This window comes from Heterodontus francisci, chromosome 4 (assembly GCF_036365525.1).
Source record: "Heterodontus francisci isolate sHetFra1 chromosome 4, sHetFra1.hap1, whole genome shotgun sequence".
Taxonomy (NCBI): Eukaryota; Metazoa; Chordata; class Chondrichthyes; order Heterodontiformes; family Heterodontidae; genus Heterodontus; species Heterodontus francisci.
This window is the reverse complement of record NC_090374.1, coordinates 119,582,080-119,600,893: the sequence shown is the minus strand read 5'-3', so window position 1 is coordinate 119,600,893 and position 18,814 is coordinate 119,582,080. Positions and strand designations below refer to the sequence as shown.

Sequence of the window (18,814 nt, the reverse complement as noted above, 5' to 3'; positions counted from 1 at the left end):
AGATTCACCTGTTGCATATGTTGCCTAAAATAAGATGCTGGTCCACGTAAAGTTTGTAAAATGCCTCATGTATGTGCACTTTCAAAAAGAAAATACGGATTTGTCTTCCAGGAGGAGGACGCAGGTGTGGTGTTTTGGTTTCCAAAGGAGGGAGCCAGATTCTGCTTCAGTTGCTATTTAGTGCCAGTAAAGATTCTCCTCCGAATGAAGAGGTTATGGTACAACTACATTCCATTCTGGCAAAGATTGGACCAAAAGGTGTTTTTTATTAATTGAACTAAATGTGAGGATGCCTTAGCACTAAGAAAATGTTTATCTAACCATTTCCCCATGCTATATTTTGCAAATATTCTTTTAAGATCTGTTTGATTCATATCATGCCATGCAGCAGTACGTAACTTTAGAGTTACCTAGCTCCTGGGCCTTCCCTTCCTGCTATTCATCCTGGATTGGTAACTGTAGGGTAAGTTTTTGTCTTCACCCTGTGGCCTGTATTCTGGTGGACCGGTATGCCTGTCTATTGTAGAACATTCCATTGATTTCAACAGAATGATAATCAGCAAATTATACAATGGAGAGCTGGTCCACTCAGACTACAGTCCAGATGATGAAGATAAAAATTTACCTCTCTGTGTTCAGTGCAGAAATGATAGTGTAGTGGTCGCCCGGTGGTCCTGAGTAAAAAATCTCAGCATGACAAGTTGTGAAATTGAATAGAATAATCTGGGATTTTGTAAGCTTGCACCAGTACAAAATAAATATGAAAACTGCCAGAATGTCACAGAAACCCAAGTGATTCACGAATGTCTTTCAAGGAAAAGAACCTATTGCCCTTACTCAAACTGGCATTCACATAACTCTAATTCATACTGTATAAAACTAAAAAAAAGAAATAACTTGTATTAATATAGTGCCTTTCACATCCTCAAGATCGCTGAACTGCTTCAGGACGAATTAATTATTTTGATGAGTAATCACTGTTTTTATGTCAGTAAATGGAGTAGCTAATTTGCACACAGCAGACTCCCACAAACAGCAATGAGATAAATGACCATCTTACCTGTTCCTGCTCTTTCAATAATGCCAATCTGAACAAGCAGGCCTTGGTTTAATGTGAAATATCACACTTCCAATAACGCATGACTCCTTCAGAATAGCACTGAAGTGTCAGATTATATGCAGAGATCCTGAGAGTAGGACTAACTCAGTTGTAATAATGCTATCACTGAACCAAGCTGACCTGCAGTTGACTCTTCTTTCTTCTTCTTTGGCCTCCTTGTCTCGAGAGACAATGGGTAAGCGCCTAGAGATGGTGAATGGTTTGTGGAGCAGCGCCTGGAGTGGCTATAAAGGCCAATTCTAGAGTGACAGACTTTTCAACAGGCGCTGCAGATAAGATTGGTTCTCGGGGCTGTTACATAGTTGGCTCTCTCCTTGCACTTCTGTCTTTTTTCCTGCCAACTGCTAAGTCTCTTCGACTCGCCACTGTTTAGCCCTGCCTTTATGGTTGTCCGCCAGCTCTGGCGATCACTGGCAACTGACTCCCACGACTTGTGGTCAATGTCACAGGCCTTCATGTCGTGTTTGCAGACGTCTTTAAAGCGGAGACATGGACGGCCGGTGGGTCTGATACCAGTGACGAGCTCACTGTACAATGCGTCCCTGAGGATCCTGCCATCTTCCATGCAGCTCACATGGCCAAGGCATCTCGGGCGCCACTGGCTCAGTAGGGTGTATATGCTGGGGATGTTGGCTGCCTCAAGGACTTCTGTGTTGGAGATACGGTCCTGTCACCTGATGCCAAGGAATCTCCGGAGGCAGCGAAGATGGAATGAGTTGAGACGTCGCTCTTGGCTGACATAAGTTGTCCAGATCTCGCTGCCATAGAGCAAGGTGCTGAGGACACAGGCTTGATACACTCGGACTTTTGTGTTCCGTGTCAGTGCACCATTTCCCCACACCCTCTTGGCCAGTCTGGACATAGCAGCAGACACCTTTCCCATGCACTTGTTGATTTCTGCATCGAGAGACAGGTTGCTGGTGATAGTTGAGCCTAGGTAGGTGAATTCTTGAACCACTTCCAGAGCGTGGTCGCCGATATTGATGGATGGAGCATTTCTGTCGTCCTGTCCCATGATATTCATTTTGTTGAGGCTGATGGTTAGGCCAAATTCGTTGCAGGCAGCCACAATCCTGTTGATGAGTCTCTGCAGACACTCTTCTGTGTGAGATGTTAATGCAGCATTGTCAGCAAAGAGGAGTTCCCTGATGAGGACCTTCCATACTTTGGTCTTCGCTGTAAGACGGGCAAGGTTGAACAACCTGCCATCTGATCTTGTGTGGAGGAAAATTCCTTCTGAAGACTTGAACGCATGTGAGAGCAGCAGTGAGAAGAAGATCCCAAACAGTGTAGGTGCGAGAACACGGTCCTGTTTCACACTACTCAGGATAGGAAAGAGGTCTGATGAGGCACCGCTATGCTGAATTGTACCTTTCACATTGTCATGGAATGAGGTGATGATACTTAGTAGCTTTGGTGGACATCCGATTTTTTCTAGTAGTCTGAAGAGACCACTTCTGCTGACGAGGTCAAAGGCTTTGGTGAGATCTATGAAAGCAACATCGAGGGGCATCTGTTGTTCGCTGCATTTCTCCTGTACTGGTGAAGGGAGAGCAGCATGTCAATGGTGGATCTCTCTCTGCTCGAAAGCCACGCTGTGCCTCAGGGTAGACACGCTGAGCCAGCTTCTGGAGTCTGTTTAAAGCAACTCGAGCGAAGACTTTCCCCACTATGCTGAGCAGGGAGATTTCACGGTAGTTGTTGCAGTCACCGCGTTCACCCTTGTTCTTATAGAGGGTGATGATATTGACATCACGCATGTCCTGTGTTACTGCTCCCTCATCTAGCACAGGCAAAGCAGTTCATGGAGTGCTGAGAGTATAGCAGGCTTGGCACTCTTGATTATTTCAGGGGTAATGCCGTCCTTTCCAGGGGCTTTTCCACTGGCTGGAGAATCAATGGCATCACTGAGTTCTGATTTTGTTGGCTGTTCGTCCAGCTCCTCCATGAATGGCAGTGACTGGGCTGCATTGAGGGCGGTCTCAGTGACTACATTTTCCCTGGAGTACAGTTCTAGGTAGTGTTCCACCCAGCTGACGTGCAGGTGACACTTACTGTGCTCTGAAATGGCAAGCTCGTCTGTTTTTGAAACCATTGCCAGGAAGGCTCTTTAGGGTGAAGAATTGTAACTACTAAGCACAGTCTCTCAAACTTTAGAATTAGAACATTATTGTAAAATGTTATGTCTACAAACTTGACACTTGTGGTAAAGTTGATAGAATGTTTGAAATAGTAAATCCTTTTAGGGTGCATTATGCCACAAAGCCAAGTGTGATCTTAAGATGAAGCAATATTAGAGAGCAGGAATAATTGTCCAGGGCACTCAATTATAATTCATTCCCCATTTTAAGGTCATATATTTTGTCCTGTGTTTTATATAATACTTTGATTCTACATTATTTAGAATTAAATAGCAAAAGTTATTTTGGAGAAACAGAGAAATAGAGTTAATAAAACAGAAAATGCTGGAAATAGTCAGCAGGTCAGGCAGCATCTGTGGAGAGAGAAGCAGAGTTAACAGAGCTGTTCATTATTCTGCTATTAGCACTCTCTTCTGGACTCATGCTTTGTACTTCACTGCAACTATTTAGCACTCCATTTGCATTCTGTTCCATGACATCTCTGTCATTTAATCTCTTCTTGACGCCCCCCCCCGGGCACTTTCTGTTCTTGTTTCATAATAAATGACATTGTCCTCTGACATCTAAAAGTTTAATAGGAGGAAAATATTAAATACACATTAGAATGATAAATGTAGGACGGAATTGTGCAATGCTCATTCACCATTTTAATTAAAAGATCAGTCAGAAATCTGAAAGATCTGAAAAAGATCTCTGAGACCTGAGATTTACTGGAGTCCATATTACATTATTCTTTTGCTTTGTTTGTTTGAATAGACAAAAAGTTTGGAGTCAAAGCCAGGATTAATGGAGCCTTGGGCATAACTTTGAGTTTAGTGAAACAAAACCTGCAGAACTCTAAGCTGATTTTACCTTGTCTGCAACTGCTGCGAGTTTATTCTAGCAATGGTAAGTAGAGTACAGAAAGTATTATTGTTGCTGTATATACAGATGTTATTCAATTAACTGAACATTTCATGGACTGACTCAACGGCGCTCACATTCATGGGTTCACGCCCAGGAATTAGTTGCATCTGTCTCAAATTATGTGGACATATCAAGGAAAAGGGAAAAATTGGCAGCCAAATTGATGGCTGTATAAAAATGTTGAAAACTAGCAAATTACGTTGGTTTGGGTAAGGGAGTGGGCTATCACAATAATTGTCCACTTGTGATTTCAGTGTGGACTTGGCTCAGATGGAATGCAACTATATATGTAAATGCACCTTAGTTTTAACGTAAAATAGTCAAAGCAGATCAGAAGAAATTCTAGATTGTTCTAAAATCTGTTAAATGCATTGTCAAAATACACTGTACATTATTCAGGTATTTTAGATTTGTTTTTGAAACATTCCAAGAATTTACTATGGTCTTAATAGTTGCATAATGTTGTTTTCATTTATCCACATATTTTTCAGCTGTCAATGCTGTATCCTTGGGTAAAAATGGTGTCGTGGAACTTATGTTCAAGATTATTGGTCCTTTTAACAGGAAAAACACAAGCCTTATAAAGTAGGTACTGCAATGAACTATTTATTAAAAACATAAATAAATTAGTGAAGTAAATTTTAAAGTACTGTACCATTTTCCTTTTTATCCCCTTGTAATAGATTTTACAAGTGCCCTTTACTTCCAACTTTTATGTAAAATTAGCTAATGTCCAGAGATATATTGTACTACAACTACTCCCAGTTTTTCAATGTAGGTCCCAAGAGAGAGAGATCAGAATATTTTCTAAATAGCAAAAAGCTCAGAACTATGGATAAGCAGAGATTTAGGGTCCAAGTAGACATATTACTAAAAACTAGTGAGCAGGTACAAAAAATCATTTAAAATGTCAATGCAATGTAGGCCTTTGTCTCAAGAGGGCTGGGCTACCAAGGATGGAAGTTACGTTACAGCTGTGTAGAACTGTGGTGAGACCCCCTCTGGAGTGCTGCATTAAGTTCTGGGGACGGCACCTCAGGAATGATGTATTTATTGGCCTTGGGCACGGTGCAGAGCAGATTCAGCAGAATGATACTGAGGCTAAAAGGGTTAAATTATAAAGACAGATTGCATAGACTAGTCTTGTATTTTCATAAGTATAGAAGATTTAGGGGTGATCTAACTGAGGTGTTTAAGATGATTAGATGAGTTAATAGATTAGATAGAGTCAATCTATTTCCTCTGGTGAGAGAGTCCAAAACAATGGGCATAGGCTTAAAATTAGAGCTAGACTGTTCAAGGGTAATGTCACAGGAAGGGCATTGGAAATCTGGAACTATTTCCCACCACCCCCCCCCCCCCCCCCCAAAAAAAACTGTTGAGGCAAGGTCAGTTGAAAACTTCAGAACTGAGATTGATGGTTTTTTGTTAGGCAAGGGTATTTATTGTTGCAAAACCAAGCTGGGTAGATGGAGTTAAGATATGGATTGACAATGATCAAACAGTGGAACAGGTTTGCGGGATTGAATTTTTGCTCTTGTTCCTATGTTCCTAGTTGGTCATTTATCTCAGAGGAAGGGATTCTTCCAGCATATTTTTAATTTACCTCTCCCAGAACAGAGTTGGAGAGATTTATGTTTACTGTTTGTATAACGCATCTGGTCGTCTTTCCTTGTGTGATCTCCATCATCCCTATGTTCAGGGTTAGAGGTTTGTCACAAGACTGGCTTCAAAGCACAGTTCCAAATTTCTATATCTGTGGCAATATGGGGATAATGTGTATAAAAATACATAGAACAATATATAAATTGTGGCAAATATATGTGTATGAATCATTTTATTACTTAAAGTACCAATTTGACTTATGTTACATGTGTTTTGTTATAGATTGTTAGTTTAAACATTCTTGTCTGTTTTAAGACCATTTTTGTACTTTGCTGATGGAATGTTCAGATTTTTGTGCATCGCAACAGGTGGCTGAGCGCATGACACATGCATATAATGATAAAACCAGTTCCCTGAATGATATCTGCAAATATCTTAATAGATTTTTAATATCTGATTACAAACAAAAAAGGTTGTTTACTTCTTTAGTTGGTGCTGATTCTGTTCAAAGCTTTTTCAAATATGACAAAGCAAATAAAGTAGCACAAGTCTGCTGTTCCATGAGAACAAAGAATTACCACGTAATGTTTATCAGGCAACATCCTAGATTCCTCCATCACAATCTCTGGGGATGTTCTGTTAGACTGGCAGGACAGATCCACCAGAGGTGGCGTCATAGTGATACAGTCTGGTGGGAGTGGCTCTGGAAGTGAACTACATTGACTTTGGACCCCAAGAAGTCTCATGGCTTCAGGTCAAGAATGGGCAAGGAAACTACCTGCTGATTACTATCTACCGCTCTCTCTCAGCTGATGAGTCAACATTTGGAGGAAGCATAGAGAATAGCAAGGCACAGAATGTACTCTGGGTGGGGTCTTCAATGCCCATCAGCAAGAGTGGCTCAATGGTACCAACGCTGACTGAGCTGGCTGAGTCCTGAATGACATAGCTCCAGACTGGGATTACAGTAGGTGATGAGAGCACTAAAACGAGGAAATAACCTACTTGACCTCATCCTCATCAATCTACCTGTTGCTGATGAGTCTAGCTACGGCAGTATTGGTAGCAGTGACCATCACGTAGTCCTATGGAGAACAAGTCCCAACTTCACACTGAGGACACCCTCCATTGTGTCATGTGGCATCATTATCATGCTGAATGGGAGAACAAGGGCAGCAGACGCATGGGAACACCACCACCTGCAAGTCCTTCTCCTAGTCACACACCATCCTGACTTGGAACTATATTGCCGTACCTTTACTGTCGCTAGATCCAAATCCTGGAACTTCCTCCCTAACAGTACTGTGGGTGTACCTTACCAAATAGACTGCAGCAGTTCAAGAAGGCGGCTCACTGCCACCTTCTCGAGGGCAATTAGAGACGGGCAATAAATGCTGGCCTTGCCAGCAATGCTGCCATCTCGAGAACGAATAAAAAAAAAACAGATCTAGCTGCTCACAGTTGGGAATCCATGAGGCACTGTGGGCCATTGCCAACAACAGTATACCACTGCAATCTAACGTCATGGCCTGGCATATCCCTCACTCCTCTATCACCATTAAGCCCGGTGACCAACTCTGATTCAATGAGGAGTATAGAAGAGCATTCCAGGAGCAGTACTGGACATACCTGAAAACAAGGCCAATCTGAGGAAGCGATAATGCAGGGCTGTTGCGATGCACACTAAACAGCGGAAGCAGCATGCTATAGACAGAGCTTAAGTGATCCCTCAACCAGCAGATCAGGTCAAACTTCTGCAACCCTGCCACATCCAGTTGTGAATAGTGGACAATTGAGCAACAGATGGGAAAAATATCTTCAATGGTGGCGGAGCCCAGCACTTGATTGTAAAAGACAAGGCTGAAGCATTTGCAATTGTCTTCAGGGACAAGTGCTGAGTGGTCAATCCTTCTTGACCTCTTCTTGAGGTCCCCACCACCACCAATGCCTGTCTTCAGCCATAATGAAAACAAAAAGTGCTGGAAATACACCGCAGGTCTGGCATCATCTTTTTTTATTTGTTTGGGGGATGTGGGCGTCACTGGCTAGGCCAACATTTTTTGCCCATCCCTTATTGCCCTTGGCTTGCTAGGCCATTTCAGAGGGCATTTAAGAGTCAACCGCATTGCTGTGGGTTTGGAATCCAAAAATCTTTCAGTATCATAACAGTAGATGTGTAGTTAGGACGTTAACATTCTGAAAGATAAAAATGGTAGTGAAAATGAAAATCAAATAGTTAAAATATAAAATCATTTTCCAGAAGTATTTGCCAATCGAGAGCACGATGTTTCTATCCTATTTGTTTTAGTGTAGCCACTATCCTAGTGGATTTTGAGATCAGTCTGGCAGAGGACTTTGAGGGGATGCATGACTTAGTGGGCAAGGAAACAGGGATAGAGAAACAGCAGAGGTAAAGAACGTATGTCTCAATTGGTGAAGAAGTAGTCAATGCGCTCTTGTTGGAGGTGAGAATCAAAGGGGAGAGGTTTAAGGAGATGGTTAACAGTGGTGGAAAACAGCTGGGGGTTATCTTTGCGCTCCAGAATGATTTTGGAGCAGAGAGCAGCTTTTGCAAAGAAAATTGAGGCTTAGTAGTACTTGATGTGCTCCAGCCAGAGCTGCTGATGAATGGCTGAGATATTTGTATTCCAAATATGCTCAAATCTGCTTCCCGTAGATTTGAGGGGGCTAAATTGGGAACCATACCTGGGGAATCACTGGAATTGGAGACTGTAAAGGCTTTGCTGGGGCACGGGCTTTGGAGGTGGAGGTGGAGGTGAGAGAATGGTTGAGCAAATTGATGGCTTCAGAGGCATTGTGGCAAATGGAGCACCAAAGGCTAATATCTGGGGATTTGAAATTACAATTTTAAGTGATTTAAGAGAGTTATTTCTGAGGAGATGGGGGATTGGGATGCAGAAAGAAGTTGGGTTGAAATGAGGTAGGGGAATGTGGTGAAGAGATATACGCAATTGGTTGCAGATGGCTTTATCAGTCATCAAAACCATGTAAGTAGAGAGGCCACCAGAGATGGCATGGTCAAATCGGTGACTGAATATTGGTAGAAAAGTTTATATGGAGAGAGGTTAAGGAGGACAGGATGCCTGTTAATTCAGAGATGGAGATTGAAATCACCAAAGATTAACAGTTCAGTGTAGAGGGTGGCGCTTGGAGGGGCCAGTGGACAATAACAGTTCTATCAGAGAGAGGCGAGAGAGGTGGTACTCAAAGGTGGCAAAAGTTGCGAAGGAGTAGTTAGAAAGACTGTAGTGTGATTTGGTGATGAGAACCACACTGTCATAGCCAGGTGTGAGGAGAATTTGGCCAGGGGCAAAGTGTTACCCACCTCTGAACAAGGTTTCAGTCAAAGCCAGGATGTGAATGGCAAGGATCTTGTTTACAAGTGAACAGACATTTTAGAGGGAAATACGGGCAGGGACAGTAACTGTAGATCTGCTTGCAGAGTCCAGACAAGCAGTGATGGCAAAACGCCAAACTGAAATTGAAACTGATTTTCTTTGAATGGGAAATATTAGCTATGCTGTTTCTAATGGATTACTACTTGGCTGAATTATAATAATGTATCCCAACACAGAGTCCGCCTAAAACAATTTGAGGCGTTGTTGAAAGCAAAAAGTAGTCTCAGTATTTTGCACTTGATAAAGTACCCTGTTTAATACAGGAAAGCGATTGTTCATGAATTTTACCCAATGACCCAGGATTCAAGCTGTGAACTTACATTCCTCGAAATGCCATTGCAGTAATTGCTTTCCCAGCTCCAGTTTGAAGAGACTTATTTTGTTCGTTAACTAGATCTTACTTGATGAGCTTCAAAGATTTCTTCAATGCCCACTGAACTGTTTAATGGACTAAGTGCCAACTAATTTTTTAAGTCATCTTTGATACTTATTATATTGTAAACTTGTTTGCAGTTTTTTTAATACTATGAATGTTATGACAGCTTTGATCAGAAAGAATCACTCTTGTGTTTTTCCCCTGTCCCTTGTTTTGTTGAAACACGTACTGCAAAGCATTTTGCGCTTGATCCCACAAATTTCAACACATATACAGCACAATTTCCTGCTGGAGCTCTGCAGTTTTGCATTAATACTCCGAAAGGCAGTGAAAATGCCAGTTTCTAGGTGGTGAAAAATTACTTGCCACAACAAATTGTCTGCTCCAACCTTATTAAAAGTACTGTATGGTGTTGGGTTTAAGACATTTTTCATTTGTTCATGGGATGTGGGTGTCACTGGCAAGGCCAGCATTTATTGTCCATCCCTAATTTCCCTGGAGAAGGTGGTGGTGAGCCATCTTATTGAAACCACTTCAGTCCATGTGGGGTAAGTACACCCACAATGCTGTCAGGCAGGGAGTTCCAGGATTTTGACCCAGCGACAGAGAAGGAACGGCGATATAGTTCCAAGTCAGGATGGTGTGTGACTTGGAGGGGAGCTTACAGGTGGTGGTGTTCCGATGTATCTGCTGCCCTTGTCCTTCTAGGTGGTAGAGGTCGCAGGTTTGGAAGGTGCTTTGTGGAAGCTTTGGTGAGTTGCTGCAGTGCATCTTGTAGGTGGTACACACTGCTGCCACTATGCGTCGGTGGTGAAGGGCGTGAATGTTGAAGGTGAAGGATGGGCTGCCAATCAAGCAGGCTGCTTTGTCCTGGATAATGTCGAGCTTGTGTGTTGTTAGGGCTGCACCTATCCAGACAAGTGGGGAGAAATCCATCACACTCCTGACTTGTGCCTTGAAGGTGGTGGACAGGCATTAGGGAGTCAGGAGGTGAGTTACTTGCCACTGAATTCCCAGCTTCTGACCTGCTGTTATAGCCACAGTATTTGTGGCTGCTCCAGTTCAGTTTCTGGTCAATGGTGACCCCCAGGATGTTGATAGTGGGGGGATTCAGCGATGGTTAGATTCTCTCTTTGAGATGGCCATTGCCTGTCGCTTGAGTGATGCGAATGTTTTCTGCCACTTATCAGCCCAAGCCTGGATGTTGTCCAGGTCTCACTGCATCTGGATATGGGCTGCTTCAGTATCTGAGGAGTCGCAATTGGTACTGAACATTGTGCAATCATCAGTGAATATCCCCAATTCTGACCTTATGACGGAAGGAAGGTCGTTGATAAAGCAGCTGAAGATGGTTGGGCCTAGGACACTATCCTGAGGAGCTATTTCAGTGATGTCCTGGGATTGAAATGATTGATCTATTACAACCACATACATCTTCCTTTGTGCTAGGTATGACTCCAACCAGTCAAGAATTTTCCTCTGATTCCCATTGACTTCAGTTTTGCTGGGGCTTCTTGATGCCATACCCGGTCAAATGCTGCCTTGATGTCAAGGGCAGTCACTCTTGCCTCACCTCTTGAGTTCAGCTCTTTTGTCCATGTTTGGAGCAGGACTGTAATGAGGTCAGAAGCAGAGTGGCCCTGGCGGAACCCAAACTGACCGTCAGTGAGCAGGTTTTTGCTGAGCAATTACTGCTTGATAGCACTAATGCATATTAATTTCAAACATTGTTCTTAAATTAGATTTATGTTGAAAAATGTTACTTCATTTGACATTTGATTCCATTGTTGTTATTGTATCTTATTAAACAATTTCAGTTCCCGAAGCAAACTCTTTTTGCTTTTAAAAAAAAAGGTTGGGAGTTCCTCTCTCAAATCTTGAACCTCTTGATTAGGGTTACCAACTCTCTGGGACTGTCATTAAAAATACACTTTGTTTTTTTTTCATTTGATTTGAACCCTTTTTCTTATTGGGTATTGGAGATGGAAACATGCTGTTTGACTGCATGTGCTGATTGGAGGCTGTGCATTAAAACTTCTTGGAATATGTCCAACCAGAGTCAATTAAAAAAACAAAACTCAAGACCAATAATTGATTGTACTACCACAACACTTTCAGAACATTAGTTATGTTATTTTGTGATCTATGATATGCATTTATAGGTTTTTCAGGTTCTGATCCTGTTACAGGTGCAACCACATTGAATTTGAAGAGATAATGTTCCATCTGTGGTTGTGGCTGCAGGCTTTTCTGATCTTGGAACATATAGTTTGTGTATGTAATATCATCTTATTGCTAGTTGTAGGTGCATGACCAGATAATTCTTTAGCAATGTTGCAATTTAAATTGTCAGTTATGGACATTGATTATGAGCAAGCATTGCATGGAAAATTAACACTTTTTAAAAAATACATTGTGTCTGATCAGCATTGGAAGCATAGATGCTAACCACAGGCTTTATTCATCTTCGTTCCATTTGTTCAACTTGCATTATTATCAGTAATCATCCAATTTATAGCCATCATTATCTCATTCATTGACACTTGTGCAGATGCAGGAGGCAACATCAGACAACAATGATGCCAACTTAATTCATCACAGTGGAGCAGATTTTAAGGTTGTTGAAAAATGACCATATATATCTTTGTTCATGAATAAACTTTTATCTGTTTCCTTTCAATCAGTTTAAATTTGTAATCCTTGAATGAAATTTACTTATGTCTTTTTTTTTTAAGTTCTGCCACAACTTGTTCATAGTTGCATCCTCTGGATTGTGTTTTTTTTGCAGGGTCTCATTAGATACATTGGCAGCATTGCTGAAGTCGAGTAAGTATTTTATCTCATCTATCTATGCAGGTTAATCATTAAGGATACACATTTTCTTTACTCTTTAAAATTCATTTTTGTAATTTCTCCTGTTTTCTCTCTCCATCTCTTGGGTTTAGCTGGACCATAATTCTACAGTGTTGGGAGCTCTTTGTTACAATGTCCATTTGAACAATCGTATTGCATGTGCACATCATAATTAAGCCTGATCTCACCACTTCTGATTTTATTCCTACTTGCTGGGAGATGCTCCATTCTTCACATGGTGCCTTTTCTACTTGATGTAGTTCAGATTAAGACTTGGGTGGTACAGAACCTGACCCATCTCCACTCACTTTTGGAACTATACCTCTGGCTGATTATTGATTTTTTTCATTCCTAATGCAGTGATGGTGAAGCCAATTGTTGTGGGGTATTTAGTGTTGAAAAGAATTGCAGTCTTCCATTCAGTTATGTTTGTGGAAGATTTGTTGGCAGAATTTTTGGTATTGGGTGTGAATAGCATTTTCAGACTTTATTTTCTTCCAATTGGTGAATCCTATTGGTCACAGTTGGAAAGCATTTGTTAGTGTTAAGTTTGTGTCAGCAGTAGCTCAGTTGGTAGCACTCTTGCCTCCATGCCACAAGGTTATGGGTTCAAGACCTACTCTAAGACAAAAATCAAGACTGACGCACCCCTGCAGTACCGAGCGAGTGCTGCACTGTTGAAGGTGCAGCCTTTTGAATGAGAGGCTAAACCCAGGTCCGGTCTGCCCTCTCAGGTGTGCGTAAATGATCCCATGGCACTATTTCGAAAAAGGGCAAGGGCGTTATCCCTGGTGTCCTGACCAATATTCATCCCTTCATCAACATCACAAAGACAGATTGTCACATTACTGTTTGTGGGAGCTTGCTGAGTGCAAATTGGCTTGCCACATTTCGTACTTTACAACAGTGACTACACACCAAAAGTACTTCAATGGCTGTAAAGCACTTTGGGATGCTTGTGATCATGAAAGACAGTATATAAATGCAATTTTGTTTTTACTAGTTCAAATTTAAAAGATGCAATTAATAGCATGGTGAAAAGATACTTTACAACACTTGTTACTGTATAAAAAAATTACATTTATTTGGTTGCACAAAACTTCTAAGTGGCATGGTAGCACAGTGGTAATGTTACTGGGCTAATCTGGAGACAAGAATTCAAATCCCACCGCAGCAGCAGGGGCAATTTAAATTCAATTAAATAAATCCAGAATAAAAGAAAACTAGTCTCCATACTGGTGACCATGAAACTATCGATTGTCTTAAAAACCCATCTGGTTCACTAATGTCCTTCATGGGAGATAATTTGTCATTCTTACCCGATCTGGCCTACATGTGACTCCAGACCCAAGGCAATGTGGTTCACTCTTAACTGCCTTATGAAATGGCCTAGCAACCCACTCAGTTAGATCAAACCACCACGGAAATGTTGAATAAAAATAAAATAAAATAAAAAAACTCTTCCTCCTCCGCAGAAAAGTTTACCAAACCTTTTGTTTGTGAAAATGATGATGCTTGTACTTTTTCTTCCCCTTCTGTCCATGAGGTATAGCTATGGCATATATTAATAAGTAGCTGAATGACAGTGTCAATAAATAACTATTTCCTCATTTACATGTAGGGAAAGGTTTTTAAAAACATATATGTATCTTTTATGATAGAAACCAACGCCAGGAGGTCAGTGGATAGGGGATATATTCCTGTTCTTCTCACAATTTATATTGATTGGCATAGACATGACTCAAGGCATCGGCATGTGCTGATCCGCAAAGGGATTTTAACCTGCATCAAAAATATCACAGGTATCAAGTTGGGCAGGAAAGCTTTCGTGGATGCTGAAGGGATGAAGGTCTTGTATAATACGTCTCAAGTAAGTGTCTTGATTGGTGACTTAGCTATTGCACAATTGTATGTTGAAAACTAAATGCAATCTCCATAAAGATCAGTCTTTGAATATGAGCATTTATGCTGCATTTTCACGGAATCACAGAATAAATACAGTGCAGAAGAGGCCCTTCGGCCCATCGAGTCTGCACCGATGCATTAAAGACACCTGACCTGTCCACCTAATCCCATTTGCCAGCACTTGGCCCATAGCTATGAATGTTATGATGTGACAAGTGCTCATCCAGGTACTTTTTAAAGGATGTGAGGCAACCCGTCTCTTACCACCCTTCCAGGCAGTGCATTCCAGACCGTCACCACCGTCTGGGTAAAAAAGTTCTTCCTCAAATCCCCCTTAAACTTCCTGCCCCTCACCTTAAACTTGTATCCCCTCGTAACTGACCCTTCAAATACCAGGAACAGCTGCTCCCTATCCACCCTGTCCATGCCCCTCATAATCTTGTACACCTCGATCAGGTCACCCCTCAGTCTTCTCTGCTCCAGCAAAAACAACCCAAGCCTATCCAACCTCTCTTCATAGCTTAAATGTTCCATCCCAGGCACCATCCTGGTGAATCGCCTCTGCACCCCCTCCAGTGCAATCACATCCTTCCTATAATGTGGCAACCAGAATTGCACACAGTACTCCAGCTGAGGCCTTACCAAAGTTCTACACAACTTCAACATGATCTCCCTGCTTTTGTGATCTATGCCTCGATTGATAAAGGCAAGTGTCCCATATGCCTTTTTCACCATCCTATTAACCTGCCCTTCTGCCTTCAGAGATCTATGGACAAACACGCCAAGGTCCCTTTGTTCCTTAGAACTTCCCAGTGTCAGGCCATTCATTGAATACTTCCGTGTCACATTACTCCTTCCAAAGTGTATCACCTCACACTTTTCAGGGTTAAATTCCATCTGCCACTTTTCTGCCCATTTGACCATCCCGTCTATATCTTCCTGTAACCCAAGACACTCAACCTCACTGTTAACCACTCGGCCAATCTTTGTGTTATCCGGGAACTTACTGATCCTACCCCCCACATCGTCATCTATGTCGTTTATATAAATGACAAACAATAGGGGACCCAGCACAGATCCCTGTGGTACGCCACTGGACACTGGCTTCCAGTCACTAAAACAGCCGTCTGTCATCACTCTCTGTCTCCTACAGCTAAGCCAATTTTGAATCCACCTTATCAAGTTACCCTGTATCCCATGTGCATTTGCTTTCTTGATAAGTCCCCACATGTGGAACCTTGTCAAAGGCTTTGCTGAAATCCATGTAAACTACATCAACTGCCCTACCCTCATCTACACACCTGGTCACATGCTCAAAAAATTCAATCAAATTTGTTAGGCATGACCTCCCTCTGACAAAGCCATGCTGACTATTCCTAATCAAATTTTGCCTCTCCAAGTGGTGATAGATTCTCTCCTTCAGAATTTTCTCCCATAGTTTCCCTACCACTGACATGAGACTCACTGGTCTATGGTTCCCTGGCATATCTCTACAACTTTTCTTAAATAGTGGGACCACATTAGTTGTTCTCCAGTCCTCTGGCACCACCTCCGTGGCCAGAGAGGAATTAAAAATTAGGGTCAGAGCCCCTGCAATCTCCACCCTTGCCTCCCACAGCATCCTGGGACACAAATCGTCCGGACCTGGAGATTTGTCCACTTTTAAGCCTGCCAAAACCTCCAATACCTTGTCACTCCCGATGACAATTTGCTCAAGAACCTCACAGTCTCTCTCTCCAAGTTCCATATCTACATCCTCATTGTCTTGGGTGAAGACAGATGTGAAGTATTCATTCAACACCCTACCAATGTCCTTGGGTTCCATCCAGCTGTTTTAAACAGCTGCCACTCTGACTACTGACAGCTGCTTTAGGGTAATGCTTAAGGTAATATGTAAGCGTTTTTCAAACACTGGCAAATCGTAAAACTCTATAATCTTTCAGGCTGTTCTGATGAAACTATTTGAATGCTTGTATGTTCTAATGCAGTACAATAAACAAAAAATGTCAAATAATACTTGTATGTCAAGAAATCTTAAAAATTAATTTTAAAGGTCAACTGTTTTGATTGGTCAGTTTAAAGGGTGTGTCTGTTGTGTTTATTTGGTGGGCGGTGCCTGGCGCAGTAAAGGCACATGAGGCGCATTTAGTCTTCGGCGCCATTTTCGACGGGTGGAGGTGAGCAATGGAAGTGAAATCCAAATTTGTCAAAATGTTGTTTCAGGCAAGTGTTTGCTACCTGCAATTTTTAGAACTCCTCACTGTGGTATTTGGAACCTTGCTGTGCACAAAACACTTTATCCCACAGAACTGCACCAGGTAATTAATTCTGTGTGAGGTGCTTTGGGATATTTGAAAGGCACGAGAGTGTTGAATAGATGCAATTCTTTTTTGTCTTTAGAGAGTCAGCAACCATGCAAACTACAGGGGATTAATGGCCTTTTCTTATTACATATTCTCTCATGCAGCTAAGAATCATATAAGGAGGAGATTGGCCAGCTGACTGCAAAAGCTGCAGAATAACTTCAGAGTAGTGCATTAAACTGATCGAGGTGAAAAATGTTGTTTCCCAGAGCTAGTTACACACAAAAGCATAAGCTTGCACTTAAGAAGCTCCTTTACCATAGTAGAATGACCCAAGTTGGTTCACAGGAACATTGTCAAACAAAATTGGACACGGAGATATTAGGGCAGATGACTAAAAGCTTGGTCAAAGAGGTAGGTTTTAAGGTTCGAGATAAAAAGAGAGAGAGTTAGTGAGGCAATGACGTTTAGGGAAGGAATTTATGAGCTCAGGGCTTAGGCCGTGGACGGCATAGCTCCCAATGATTGAGCAATGAAAATCTGGGATGTTTAAGAGGCCCATTTTGGAGGAGTGTAGGGTAGATAACTTAAAGCCTGGACAAAGAGGTAGGTTTCAAGGATTGACGTAAAAAGAGGAGAGGGAGATAGCAAGGCAGAGAAGCTCAGTGAAGCAATTCCAGAGCTTAGGGCCCAGGCAGCTGGAGGCATGGCACCAGCAGTGGAGCGATGAAAATCTGAAACGCTTAAGAGGCCAAAATGTAGGGTTGTAGGGCTGGAGGAGGTTACGTTAATAGAGAGGGGAGAGGCCATGGAGGTATTTGAGATGAGAATTTTAAATTGGAGGCATTGCCGGACCAGGAGCCAATGTAGGTTAGCAAGCATCTTCTCTTCTTTGGCCTCCTTGTCTCGAGAGACAATGGGTAAGCGCCTGGAAGTGGTCAGTGGTTTGTGGAGCAGCGCCTGGAGTGGCTATAAAGGCCAATTCTAGAGTGACAGACTCTTTCACAGGTGCTGCAGATAAAATTGGTTGTCAGGGCTATTACACAGTTGGCTCTCCCCTTGCGCTTCTGTCTTTTTTCCTGCCAACTGCTAAGTCTCTTCGACTCGCCACACTTTAGCCCTGCCTTTATGGTTGCCCGACAGCTCTGGCAATCGCTGGCAACTGACTCCCACAACTTGTGATCAATGTCACAGGACTTCATGTCGTGTTTGCAGACGTCTTTAAAGCGGAGCCATGGACGGCTGGTGGGTCTGGTACCAGTGACGAGCTCACTGTACAATGTGTCCTTGGGGATCCTGCCATCTTCCATGCGGCTCACATGGCCAAGCCATCTCAGGCGCCGCTGGCTTAGTAGGGTGTATATGCTGGGGATGTTGGCCGCTTCAAGGACTTCTGTGTTGGAGATACGGTCCTGCCACCTGATGCCAAGGATTCTCCGGAGGCAGCGAAGATGGAATGAATTGCGACGTCGCTCTTGGCTGGCGTACGTTGTCCAGGCCTCGCTGCCGTAGAGCAAGGTACTGAGGACACAGGCTTGATACACTTGGACTTTTGTGTTCTGTATCTGTGCGCCATTTTCCCACACTCTCTTGGCCAGTCTGGACATAGCAGCAGAAGCCTTTCCCATGCACTTGTTTAATTCTGCATCGAGAGACAGGTTACTGGTGATAGTTGAGCCTAGGTAGGTGAACTCTTGAACCACTTCCAGAGTGTGATCGCCGATATTGATGGATGGAGCATTTCTGACGTCCTGTCCCATGATGTTCGTTTTCTTGAGGCTGATGGTTAGGCCAAATTCATTGCAGGCAGCCGCAAACCTGTCGATGAGTCTCTGCAGACACTCTTCAGTGTGAGATGTTAATGCAGCATTGTCAGCAAAGAGGAGTTCCCTGATCAGGACTTTTCGTACTTTGGTCTTCGCTTTTAGACGGGCAAGGTTGAACAACCTGCCACCTGATCTTGAGTGGAGAAAAATTCCTTCATCTGAAGACTTGAATGCATGTGAGAGCAGCAGGGAGAAGATGATCCCAAACAGTGTAGGTGCGAGAACACAGCCCTGTTTCATGCCACTCAAGATAGGAAAGGGCTCTGATGAGGAGCCACCATGTTGAATTGTGCCTTTCATATTGTCATGGAATGAGGTGATGATACTTAGTAGCTTTGGTGGGCATCCAATCTTTTCTAG

General features: G+C 42.6%; 1 protein-coding gene across 8 annotated transcripts in view; it reads left to right on the top strand.

The window, feature by feature from the left end:
* Nucleotides 1–18,814, top strand: part of agtpbp1 (ATP/GTP binding carboxypeptidase 1) — a 426,905-nt gene that overhangs the window by 172,685 nt on the left and 235,406 nt on the right. For all 8 annotated transcript variants that reach the window (XM_068030050.1, XM_068030049.1, XM_068030054.1 and 5 more), the window contains 5 exons: nucleotides 112–258; nucleotides 4,018–4,149; nucleotides 4,659–4,752; nucleotides 12,356–12,393; nucleotides 14,082–14,290. In XM_068030050.1, the coding sequence (XP_067886151.1) occupies nucleotides 112–258; nucleotides 4,018–4,149; nucleotides 4,659–4,752; nucleotides 12,356–12,393; nucleotides 14,082–14,290 (620 nt within the window). The remainder of the gene's footprint in view (nucleotides 1–111; nucleotides 259–4,017; nucleotides 4,150–4,658; nucleotides 4,753–12,355; nucleotides 12,394–14,081; nucleotides 14,291–18,814) is intronic.